The sequence below is a fragment of the Neodiprion pinetum genome, chromosome 6 (assembly GCF_021155775.2).
Source record: "Neodiprion pinetum isolate iyNeoPine1 chromosome 6, iyNeoPine1.2, whole genome shotgun sequence".
Lineage (NCBI taxonomy): Eukaryota > Metazoa > Arthropoda > Insecta > Hymenoptera > Diprionidae > Neodiprion > Neodiprion pinetum.
In genome coordinates, this window is record NC_060237.1 from 15,577,619 (window position 1) to 15,590,955 (window position 13,337).

General features: G+C 35.9%; 2 protein-coding genes across 2 annotated transcripts; both read right to left on the reverse strand.

Annotated features, from left to right (window-relative positions):
* Positions 1-1,773: 1,773 nt before the first annotated feature.
* On the reverse strand, positions 1,774-3,099 carry LOC138191185 (zinc finger BED domain-containing protein 5-like). Its single transcript, XM_069137381.1, has one exon. It carries the CDS (start codon positions 3,097-3,099, stop codon positions 1,774-1,776), a length of 1,326 nt encoding a protein of 441 aa, XP_068993482.1.
* Positions 3,100-5,792: 2,693 nt separating this feature from the next.
* LOC124221418 (uncharacterized) lies at positions 5,793-8,509 on the reverse strand. Its single transcript, XM_046631396.2, has 5 exons — positions 8,268-8,509; positions 7,060-7,219; positions 6,856-6,964; positions 6,610-6,717; positions 5,793-5,861 (listed from the first exon to the last, which is right to left on the reverse strand). Coding segments are annotated over exons 1-5 (591 nt in total). The 5' UTR covers positions 8,481-8,509; the 3' UTR covers positions 5,793-5,860.
* Positions 8,510-13,337: the final 4,828 nt, after the last annotated feature.

The window sequence follows — 13,337 nt, forward strand, 5'->3', positions numbered from 1 at the left end:
CGTAAACCAAGTTGTCATGTTGCTTCGATATTTGTTTCTGTTGCTCCATTGCCTCTAGATCCTTTTCAATTTCGAATAATGGTTTTCCTTGTTCAGGCTTGCTACTGAAAATTGGTTCTTTATCTAAGTACTCCAGTAATTTAGTGCTGCTATGTATTACAGGTGATACATTTCTTACAGAGAGAGAGAGATTCGGTTGGTACAAATATTGTTGTTTTGATAAGTATGTGTCCATTCCAGGCAGCGTTATACTATTTGCTTTAGCCATGCATCCTCCTCTTAACCATAGTATTCCAGTTCCTGATATAGTAATCTATCTAAAACAGGGTTTCCCAACCTTTTTTGTGTCAAGCCCTCCCGTAATATAAACAACGTTTTCATGCCCCCCCCCCCCCCCCCCCATAATATTTTTCGTGGCAATAAAACAAACGCACTTTATTTTAATATGATTTATTTATCAATTACAACTTTCATGTATTTTCAAATGAATATTAATATTATTACTAGTGAGATACTTGAGCTTGCACGTTCTGTACTAGCTTGTCGATTCTAGGTACAGTTTTTGCCAAAGTTATTGTCAGATCGCTGTCGAGGGCAAGACGATTTCGCTGCTTAGTTTTAATTAAAACCAAAGCTGAAAAACCTGTCTCACACATATATGCTGAAGAAAACGGAAGAAGTATTCGCAAAGCAAGAGAAGCAACTTTTGGATTGATAAGGAATCGTTTTATCCAAAACTTCTCCAATGTCAAGAGATGGAAGTCATCTTTCATGGTCGAATCAGCTTTCATTTCTAGAAATTCTTCCTGTACTTCTTCTGGTAATTGTAAAACATCGACAACAAATGGGTTTCTGGTCATGTGCCATTGTCACGTGCGGAGCGGTCTCGCACGCGACGGCTTCAACCCTCTTAGTTCTTACTGAGGTTTATATTTATTTTTTTGGCAGGTTAGGAGGCGAACGTCCTCTACAGGACGTTCCCTGGGAAAAGGTTTGGAGGATTTCAATTGAACGTGCCAATATTTTGAAGGAAGCAAAGTAAAAAATGTTTAATAGCTCAACTAAAAGCAGAAAAGGTGCTAAACAAGGAAGCTTACAATATTTTGGTCTAATTCTACTCACGTTCTCCCTCTCCCTCTCTCTCTTGCAGCTTCGGCCTCGAAGATGCCGAAGTATACACACCTTCACACACTCACTTACGGGCTACACTGCTCTATAGAGTTCGTGGCTTATACAATTGCGCTTATTACCAGCTTCAAAGACTGACGCCGCGACGCGAGATGCTCTGGAATACCGCTTGTAGAATTAGAGGTGTTCTCGCTCTAATCGTCGGTGATTCTAAGTCTGATACTCTTCACACAGCAGCTCTGAAGGAGCCTGGGTTCCGTTGATGTCGTTCTTAGCTGTCTCTAACGGGGACTGTCTTCGCTCGCTCGTCCAACATCCCTTGGAACGTCGGGCGGCGAGCGAGTTTTTGCTGAATTTACAACTCGGGGTTTTCGCTAAATACACAATTTCGAACAAAGGCTCGCCTCGCGACAGTCATCCTTGAAGCGCGTGATTTCGCGCTCGCCTCATCCCGGTGTTGATTACACCCGGGATCTGGCGGGCGCGAAGACGCTGACGTTGCTGGCCGTCCAACTACGCCGTTGCGCTCGGTTACTCCACGAACTGGTTATAATAAAATATTTTATATAGACTAACTAAAACTATGCTTCCTTGTTTCTAAAGATAATAATAATATATAAAATAATAATTGATATAATCGGTAATTTAGTCTTGGGTAAATATGCGGCGCTCGTGACACCATATTGGTGATTCTGAATTTATGTCTCGATAGTAATGTTGGAATTCGCTCACCAAGGTCTGCAAGTGAGTAATTATTTCAATTTTCAAATCTTCGTCCAGTGTTTTATTTTTAATTGCTTCGTATAGCCGAGAAAAACATAATAAATTTTCAGCAGACACCTTTTGATCCCAAAGTTGAAGTTTTGATATGAAACCTTGAATATAATCATAGTTACTTATTAAAGTGCCGTTTTGACCCTGAAGCTTCAAGTTTAGCTGATTTAAGGTGTCAAATATATCAGCCAAATAGGCCAACTTACATTGAAATTGTTCATTTTTGAACATTTGCAAAAAAATATTTTTTTCCTTGAACTCAAGAAATAGGATGACCTCTTCTTTCAATTCGTAAAGGCGAGCTAGCATGTTGCCCTTGGACAACCAGCGTACTTCTGTATGAAAAAGAAGAACTCTGTGATCAGAATCGAGATCCTCACAAAGTAAAGTAAATAATCGACTGTTCAAAGCACTGCTCTTGATGTAGTTTACGATTTGTATGGCCGAGTCTAAAATCTGGCGTAAATTCTGTGGCAATGTTTTTGAAGCCAAAGCTTGTCTATGAATAACACAATGTGTGCTAACTATCGAAGGATTCTTTTCCTTGAGTTTTTGAGCTAGGCCCGATCGGACACCTATCATTGCAGGAGCCCCATCTGTGCAAAGTCCAATGAGTTTATTCCAATCCAAATCATTTTTTTTAATGAAGTCAGATATTGAATTAAATATGTCTTCAGATTTAGTGCCTGCTGTCAAAAATTGAGAGTACAAAATCTCTTCTTCAATTATATCTCCGCTGATGTACCGAACATAAACGATTAACTGTGCACAATTAGTTATGTCTGTGGATTCATCGCAACTAATGGCAAAAAATGGTGACAATTTTAGTTTGTTAATTATTTGTGACTTTATATCTGCTGCAATATCATCGATTCTACGCTTCACTGTGTTGTTCGACAGAGAAATCGATTTCATTTTTTGCTCTGATTCTTCTCCTAATATTATCTGTGTAGCTTTTAAAACGCATGGTTTGATTAATTCCTCGCCGATAGTATGAGGTTTCTTTTGCTTCGCAATCAAATAAGCTATTTCAAATGAAGCTTTGACATGCTGTGACACTCCTTTGTGATAACTTCCTGACTTATCCAATTTCATGCGCTTGAGTACTTCAGCTTTAGAAGAAAAAAACTCTTTCGACTTCGCTGTCAGAGTAGGATGTTGCTGGGTCAAATGTCTTTGAAGGCGATTGGGCCTCATGCTATCATTGCTTAAAACTTTCATACATATAACACACTGAGGCAATTGTATGTCGTCTTTTTCAATAAAAATGAATCCATATTTAATATAATCTTCAGAAAATTTTCTCTTTTTTGCTGCCATTTTGAGTCTATAAAAATAAATTGGTCATTACATTCAATTAAATATGTCTGCTACCTAACTAATGAACTAGTATTACACAAACTTACCTTTTAATGACAGATGTGTATTAAAAACAAAACTTCAATATTTATTAACTTGTGTATGCAATTAACAAATCACTTCGGGCCGAAGCGGACCGAAGCGAGAAGCGAGCCCACATAGCACAAGTACATCCTTAGGATATCTCGTGGACATCAGACTGGGATATTCTGGATATCCAGGGATCATCCCACGATATCCCACAATATCCCGTGGATGTCCTAGGGATATAAAAATGTCCGATCCCACAATATCTTCAGGATGTCCACGGTGGATAACTCACGACCTCCTGACAATATCTATAGGACGTCATAGGGATATCCTTTTAATGACCTTCCCGGAGCATCTGGGATTGGTTTGATTTGATATTTTCGGTAATAATTGTTACATCCTTTTTTCACTGGTATCTTTCTGGTGTAAAAAAGCCATGTAAAAAAGCAATGAAATTAAGCTCTGGTAGAAATTATGTTTCGACCCAGAAGCGGTCTCTTGTTAATATATAGGGACGAGGATAGCTAAAATTATTATTCATTGGTTTCAGTAAAAATAACAGAATACGATCATGTAATAAATGTATTATTTTTCGCATGTATCACTGTTATTCTTGCTGAAACCAATAGATAACAATTTCAGCTTTCAGAGCACCCTTCAGGGCCGAGACGTAACTACATGTACTGAAGTATAATTTCGATTATTGTGGCAGTTCCACACAAAACGAATATCAGCACATTTTCGGTATCACATATAACAATGTCTTCACGGAAAAATTTGATCAGACTTTCCAATTTTGGGCCTTCGTCAAGTCAATTTTTGACGTCATGGGTTTTTCGACACATGCAATGTTTCAAATATTATAGCATTTTGCGGTAAACGCGTGAATACTTATTTTGAATTGGTTGAGAAGCCAGGCTTCTTATTCGAATTGTTTTCGCAAACAATGATAATTTTTCAGGGTGAGTATTTTATGTGAAATGAAAGACAAGTTAATTATATAAATGTAATTATATTTACTATTTATTTAAACAGCCTAATAAGAGTTCTGTACTGAAGCATTTATTGCACATATGAATCACTAATTGCTACTGTCATTAAAATTAATTGGCAATTGGTTTAAGAGCAAACAAACTTCACGTGGTAGGTGCATAAATATACATATATTCAGTCAAGTTGCATAAATTTGACAAATGTGATTCCATATAGATCCTTTTTGTAACAAGATGAAGTACAGCAAATGACTTCATTAAACTATTTTGATCATAATCTTTTTTTATGACACGATATTTGGAATTTGAAACATTTTATAAAAATGTCAATTCATTTTTTTTATAAAACTCCAGCTATAAATAGTTGTCATTACGGTAAAAATATGAAATCGATGACGCCATGAACCTCCTTAAAAGAAGACTCTGCTGAAACTTGGTTGAAAATGGCAAAAAAATTAATTTCATTACCAAAAAGTATCGAATCTCGAAATCGATCCCTAAAAATATAGTCGTGGACATTATGTATAATGGATATGTACTTTTTAGAGATAAAATTAATTTTTAGCCGTTGATAATCAAGTTTAAGAAGGGTCTTCTTTTAACATCAACCAAAGATGTTCTCATCTGTCAGATCATCGCCCGCTGGAAAGTAATTCAAAATAAATTACCAATAGTCATATAAGAGACGTAAGCAAACTATGAGCGACATTCAATATATTCTCGGTCTAACCTATTGATACTACATTCCAGTTGATAGACATCATTGCACAGGTTCTTGCATTGTACCTTCCATGCCTTTCATTTCAATACCAGTAAAATTAATTTTCAAATTAATTCATTAATTTGTAATGCTTCACATCAAATCTGACTTTTTACATCGACTTTTACAATGCAATATTGCTACACCCGATAGGATTTAAGTGGAATGAAACAATAGAAATACTACATAGGACATCGGAATATATAAAAACGTACGATAATAAATAAAAAGCTACGAATGATACGGTTAACAATATCATTGTAGAACGATCATTAATCTAATAATCAAAGCACGGTGGAATGTAGTGCACAGAGCATTTCCAACCTACTTTCAACGATAAATAGTGAAACAAAATTGAATACTAGTAACATAATGAGAATGCAGCCAATACCTAATAACTATACCAAAAAAATACTAAAACATTACCAAAATAAAAACATACTATCTTGTTTAATCAACACAGAAATATGGGAAATAGTACGGAATCGTCCATAAGGAATTTCAATAATATACTTACGATTAGTTTGGCTACATCATGTAGTACGTAGAATCAGTCATTATCTCATAGTATTATTTGAAACATAAAACTTGCTTTCCTTGCGATGTATTGCAATAAATAATATAGTATTTGAACCGCTGTTTAAAGCGCTGTCGAACTTAAAGGATAATAATACTTAAAAGGCATTAGCTTTATTTCCATCCAACCAGCAGACGGATAGAAATGTGCCACTTAATTTTATAATCACAGTCGCAGAAGCATCAGATATTTTCATCATGCAATGCCAATTTAGGCAGACATTTGGTATGTGCGTGTATTTCTGAAAAAAATATAGTGATGCATTATCGTTATAATTGTATTATGCTATACATGAAGTCGCTAAAAAAAAAAAAATGTTGCCGCCTATTTAATTTTTTCAACAGATAGATTCTATTCAATTCTTAGTACCGATTGGTTCAAAATTTTTGAAATATGAAAGATTTGAAAATTTTTTTCTCATTTAGAAGTACTGTGTAATGATGTAGCTGTACAATACATTTATAATGTGATAAGATTATAAGGGTGAACAATGTATACATTGAGCGTAGAACGATACATAGTCAAAAGCGCTGCTTGGTAGAGCCAATATGTGTATAGGACTTAGGACTAGATTGATTCTTTAAAATGGGTTTATCCAAATCAATGGCTTCTAATAAGAAACAATTATCTCATGCATTAGGATAAAAGAACACGTATCATCTGCGTAAAAGGATAAGAAATACGTGGTATCTTATCGGTAGGTCCGAAGTACGTGTTTCTTATTAGCACACATTGCAATAATGTCCTAGTTACTGAAAGTACGAAATCCAATGTTTTAAAATAAAAGACGAATAACCTACGTTAACGTTCCCCTTCTGAACAACCGAACTTTTGTATAAACGGGTCCGTTGTTGATTCTCAAGCTGGTAAGAGAAGCTAAGACAACACAAGGACTCTGATTAATATCTGAATCATTCCCTACTAAAACATCTCATTATAGGCAAGTTTTGAGAAAATAATAATTTTGTAGTAAGAACAAGAAAACGTACTAGTTGGAATAATCAGTCCCTTCAGCTACTCCAGGAACGTTAAGTTCTACTTCGGCATCTGGTTCTCTGGCGGAGTTTTCTTCTGCATCTGTGTGCAAAGATAGGGGCCTGAAAGTGTATACATTATGAGATTTACAATTCAATTTGGAACAGATATTTCTGAGAACATTCTGCTCGACATAATGCAATTATTTGTTTGTTTCATATTGATAGGAACAAACATGACTAAATAAATCTAATATTCACGGTTTCTCTCGTGACAATCGTTCCTTCGCGTGCCGTAACCAATCTTTAATGACTTTCGCAATCATATCTTCTGTGACCAAATTTGTGGTCGATGCTTTCCCGACAACATCTACAATAACGTTAGAATGTAAATAAGTTATGGACATTTTACCAACGTGCATGATAAATGTTACAATTAATTTAATATGGTATGAATCAGTTTACCTAGAATAACACGACACAAATGAAGTGTTGAAAAAATTCTTTTTCCTTTTGACCCGACCCAGCTAAATTTCTCAGCTACATAATTGCTGAAAAGCCGTTCCATCAATCTAGTGGTAGTGTTTTTGTAATCACTTCCACCGATTTTTAGTAATGCTGTCATCTGGAAAATGTTCAATACAATTGATCAAATTAAAATGAATAATACCAAATTTTCCACTAAATCAAAACTCACAATTCACAATATTTTTGAATTAACGTTTTCAGTCACAAGTCATTTGTCTTTACTGTTATAGGGATCTGGTATAACTGATTTTTCAATAACAAATGAGAAAAATGAGTAGACTCGAGAAGAATGTGAGTGTAAACGTAATGTTACTAAAAAGGAAACAGAAGAACTGAGAAGTCAACAAAGAGAAAGTGATCAGAAAGCAATAACCTGCAAGTTGTCATTTCAGAAAAAGGTATTTGAACGGTTATTTTGGTATCTCGAAATTCTTTGAACTGCAAAAGATTATTTAGCAGCTTTAAATGTACATAATCATATCCTTTGGAACTGATTGTGAAAGGTCTATTTCAAAATGATTGAACTACTCCATCGCTTGTGCATGAAACTTGATTCCACTTTAGAAAATTCTGTGCTCAATAGTGTAAATACTAACGAAGTGTCCTCTACAGAAATGCTCAAACGAACCTCCTCAGCTAATAGTTTACATCGGAGGTGCCTTTGTGCTTCACCTGTTATACTTCGGGACATGTATGAAACAGATATAGTAAGGGGAGACCTCACTTAATGTCAATATTAATCTTTTTTACAATATTCTTGCGTAAATATTTCATCTTTGACTACTTGTGTGGAACTTTTGAAGTCAATATGTGTGTAAATTTCAGATCATCTGGTTAAGGCAATGTTATGCTTGATTAAATTACTATTACTGCAGGTTATTGGGTTACTCTTGAATAGAGCAATAAAATAGAATTTTTATTTACCATCTAACACCTTGGTTGTTACAGAATGGTGCTTGCTGTATGAATTCATGAAAATCTGCCAAAAAAATAGCTTTTTTTTACCATGTTACCAACAAAACAAGCAATTTCTTTCAAATTTCAATTGCTTTCTATAGCAAACGCCATTACAATAGTTGTAAATTGTTGAATGCCAGAAGGAAAATCTATTTTGGTATATTTGGAATAAAAAACTATATACTCACCAATTTTTGTTTCATCGCATTGTTCGTTAATTCTTTTTCTACTCTTTGCAACATTTTTACATGGCAAATTGGGAAAAGATTCATGACTTCAAGTTCGGGGTTATCAGCTTCTTGATTCGCATCCGGAATATTATCAGTACATTTTATACCATCTAGCTTCTTACTCATCACCTCCACAACATCAATAACATTATTGATTTTGGCTTTCAGCATAGTGAAAGAGCGTATGACAAAGCGTTGATAAGTTCTGAAGTCTGGAAAAAAAAGTTGATGTCTCAAGATATGGAATTACTTAACGTATTTCATTTTTTACCTTCATTGTCAAGAGATATAGTAGGTTCATTCATATTTGTCTTCCGCATACAGCTTTCCAAATCTGGATCAACATTTTTGGGTTGTATTACTTTCTTGGCTGGCATTTCCCTATGTGCGTGTGTAACTTGTGGATTACTGTTATGTTGTTTAGGATTGATAGACGCTGTATTGTTAGTATGTGGAAGAGTTGCCGTTGCAAGTGTGTTTGTAGCAAGTCAACATTCTGATTCAACATCGACTTCTGAGTGCTCTTGGATATTAAGATATTTGCCAGTCTGCTTGGGGCAATGGATTTCCGCATCCTCGAAATCTGAGTTGTTATTGTTCAATGGCTCGTGACATCCCATTTTCCTTGAAGTAACAGCTGATGCTTTGCTGTTTTTTATCGGTTTTTGCGGTGGAATGAATGGTTCACTCACATAGGGCTTAGGAAGAGGAGGAATTTTGGATCGACTGTTATTTTCCATACCCGACTCCTCATCATCGCTATCAGAATATACTAAGCGAGCATGTGTTCTTCGTCTCAATTTTAGACATGTATCATCAACATCCGAAACGAGATCGGAAAATATTTCCGCATCTTTTAAAATTTTTGTTCCTTTCTCATAGTTATCTAAAATTTTGTAAATATATTTGAGGTAAAAAAATTCATCATTGGCAACTACTGAATTACATTACAATTCTTTTTCACAATACACGACTTAAATACAGCTTGTTCATTCAGTTAAGGAAGATGGCTACGTGAGAGAAAGTGACGTCATATCAGAAATGGATCCAAAGCTCAAAATATTAATGTCTAGAATAGCAGTCTAGTAACGAAAGCGGTCAAACAAATGTTTATAATATGATATTGAGGATTTCAGATTACTCATAATTTCTCGTAACCTTATTGGTTAATGTCCACCTAAACCGAACGGACAAACTATAATGTTTTATCTGTACCCAACTCGTTCAAAAAGAAAACGATGGTAGACTGAATACTAATTCTGGTCATCGTAGTACATAGTTGAGCCTATACCACGGGTGTAAAGAAAAATTAACTTACAAGTTTTGGCCAGTATACGTTTTACCTTGAACAACTTCCAGGAATCTTTAATCGGTTCCAATACTTGCACAGCCTTGTAATATCGATTCATCGTTGTAAAATTAGGCCAGTAAGCTTCCATGGTCTCTTCAATTAGCCAATTAATTACTCGCTATCAATTGAATTCCATCCTCAAACTCTACAATGACATAATTTTTGGATTGCGCCATGACTTTGCTTAAATTACACTGTAAAGAAATACTCTAGGTAATCAACATTTTCAAATAATAGTTACAGTTTTTCAACAAGATAATTTCAGCACTGTAAGCAAATCCTGATCATGATTTTTGTAACAAATATAGAACCACCTACACAACTATACTAATATGGGTGTATTGAAACGTGCATACGTCTTCAATGCTGAATATACACATTCAATAAAGCTTTTCGATTTTAAATTCTGCAAGTGGTTTGCTACTTTGCCAATAACTGGAAATAAAAAATGATACTTCGTTCTGCTAGCAATGCTTGAGTCTGAAATGGGAGTTCTCACAAGTTCTCAAATTTATCTACGCGAATACTATACAAACCAGTGAACAAAGAACTTTAAGAAGAGAAACAGGCAACACAACAATCTGTAGAACATTATAAAATCTCGAAACCTCTGAAATGACTATGAATTGAGAAAAAATAATAATTTTTTTCATAAAAAGTAATAAAACTGGGTTAAAACATGACTTTTTAGCTTCAAGAAGTGTCTCTACGTTTTACCCGAAAGAATGCATACTTTTTGAGGTATATGAATTTGAAAATTGCTTGGAGTTATTTTGATCTCGTGTGCACTTTATGTAATTCTACGAAGGTGTGCCCTCGAGGGGTCAAAAAGACACAGAATAATGCGGAACACAATTCGCAACACCTCGTATCAAGTTTTTTTCGTATAGGTACTTCAATTCTTCGAAACAAAACTACTATTCACACGGTTCGACACTCTATTCGAGTTACGCAAAAATTTCCCGTGACTTGGCACTCACGCGTGCGCGAAGTAGAAACCACGCTATCGGTGTTACTTACTCTTAATGAGCCAAACTATGGCTATGACCGTAATACCTCGTAAATTTTCACGTGAGATTTAGCGTGATTCTACTTCGGCTACCTGCCCGTTTATGTTAGCCAAATATGGTTACGGAATCGTCTTAATAGCCCGAAATATGAGACATCTAGATGTTTTGCACTGATGCGTCGCCATATTCCATTTTCGTTAATGTGATTTTTCTGTGTATATCAAGAATATCGCACAAATCGTGTAGCTTACAAGAAGAAAAATAGGAGTTAGAATGTTGTTGCACTTACCCTGCATAGGTAGAAACAGCCCACGTGTCTTCTCGTTCACAAAACAGTTTGAATCGCTCGTCAACACCGTGACTGTTACAACGTGCCGAGCACGTGCCGAGTTTCGTTAGCTCTTGCACCAGTTACAGGTTAATACCGGCCGGCTAACTGCCACGCATGATTTTTGCGCATATGAGGGGGGGCCGTGTTGCGCTCACGATGACGCGCTAGGGCCGTATGCGATGATAATGTGTACAAGGTCCCTCAGCGCAGGTATGTACCTAACGTGGGTACATCCATTTTATATTCCATTTTATTTTATTATTCATTATTAACATATTAATTGATGATTTCCTTCTTCTAATTCTTCTTCTTTTTCTTCTTTTGATTATCATTATCATTATCATTATTATCGTTATTTTTTGTTCTCAAATTAATTAAGTTCTACATGTAGCATCGGAAAAACTGCGAAGTTGTTGGATCCATATGGCAATCTCACGTACTTTTGGCGAACATCTTCTAAAGGCCATGTTTTCAACTCTGACAGTTTACCAACTGACCATATGTCAAGTGATGAAGAGTCGCATGGTTCAGTGTAAAAATTGTTTTTTTCCTCATACTCATTTCCTGTTAAAACAAGTATGCCTTTACGTGAGTCATACACAATATTTTTCACCAAAATTATTTCCCCATTCACTAAACCGCAACAGTTGTCCGCCAAGCTGTCCACTTTTAATTTAAAGTCTGAATAGTTAACAATCTTATATTGTGGATTCTCACAGCCGTCTGGCAATGGCCCATCGTAATGAGAAGACTGTGTGAGTACTTCGAATTTACAACTTCGTTTTTTTGATGTGGTACTTTCTGAGCTGTTTTCTATTTCAACATAGCGCCTAAAAATTTGTTGCAACGGTTTATCACTTTTCCTTAGTAGTCTCTTTAAAGTTTGCATATAATTCTCAAACTTGAAGGTACTGAAGCTATCCAAAATACCCAAATTCTTAACATCTTGTACAATGTGGATGAGGCCGTGAATATTGTGACTTGCGCTGTGCCTTCCATAAAGTATCATAAATGATGTAACGAAATGTTTGAGTAGGTCGTGAGCATAGTTGAAAAGTGAAGTTGTATTGGTGCTGCACAAAATTCTTATTGCAACGTGAAGTGTCAAAAAATTCATGTAAACATCATATGGCAATACATCTTTCAGAACAATTGGACCAGTATATAACAAGAGCTGTCTATATTCTGTGGCTTTCCACTGTTTCACAAAATCAAGAGACCGTGGCTTCCGTGCAAATTCTAAAGGGATAAACCCCTTGAGTTTTTCTAAAGCATTTGAAATTGAAAAAACATTGCGATGTGGCAAACGGTATTTTAGGTCCCCAAATAACCACAAATAAAGAAGCTTTCGCACAACTCCCAAGCAGACTAGATGCATATAGTCCAATGGTACATTTTTGATGATGTCAAAACGTGGAATTTCTTCAAGGCAACAATCTCCTGCATGATAAACATCGTCCGTTTTGTTTCTAAAATCTGTATCGGTTCTTTCCCGTGCAGTTAATTCTGGAAAGCAGATGCGTCCATTGGCATAGGTACCTTCAATTGTACATTTTGTGCAACTAGAATACCCAGTACATCCTTTGACATTCAAAACAAACGACTTCGCTGGAGCATCGCATACAAAGAATTTTATACTGCACGTGTACAACGTATCCTGAAACGATAATCCATTTTCACATAGGTCTTTAGCTTCTTGTATAAAATCTCGCATGAAGTCGCCGGCGACACCAGGCTTTTCATTGCCATAATATGCTCCAATCATAAATACATCATTAAACCCAACGATTGATCCCAGAATCGGCCATAGAAAACCCCTGTACGACTTTGATATGGGGAGACCATCAATACCAATGGCTAACTCAATATCGGTATCTATTTCACTTGAATACTTGACAAGTAATTGATTCAATCCACGAGCAAGGCCTAGATGAATATATTTTCCTGGGTGAGCATCCGTTGTAATCGTAGACCTTGGTGTTTTTAGTAGAGTTCTGGGATCAGATGGTAAGTGCGAATGACATGGATGCTGCCTTAGCTTCTTCAATAACGACAATATAGCCACATGTGGAATTCTGTTGCATACCGCCCACTGAGCAAGAAAAGATTGCAGGTTGTAATCCTCAGACGTAGGTACAGGAGGCTTTTCAACATATACTGACTCATTGTCAGCAGTAGCTAACTCGCTGCTCTCCGATGAGTCAGATGAATACCAAACTTCTGGTTCGTTATATGGCTCTTCAGCCACAATGGATTCATCTGGATGTGTGGCGTTTTCATGATTTTTATCAGAGATATAACAAGATTCTCTTACATTTTCACTGAATATATTCTTC

Coding starts and splice junctions, on each gene's coding strand:
- LOC124221418 (XM_046631396.2), bottom strand. CDS start 8,480: ATGCTGAAAGCCAAAATCAATAATGTTATTGATGTTGTGGAGGTGATG. Junction 7,220..8,267: donor ATGCGATGAAACAAAAATTG/GTGAGTATATAG, acceptor AACATTTTCCAG/ATGACAGCATTACTAAAAAT. Junction 6,718..6,855: donor CGATTGTCACGAGAGAAACC/GTGAATATTAGA, acceptor ATACACTTTCAG/GCCCCTATCTTTGCACACAG.
- LOC138191185 (XM_069137381.1), bottom strand. CDS start 3,099: ATGAGGCCCAATCGCCTTCAAAGACATTTGACCCAGCAACATCCTACT.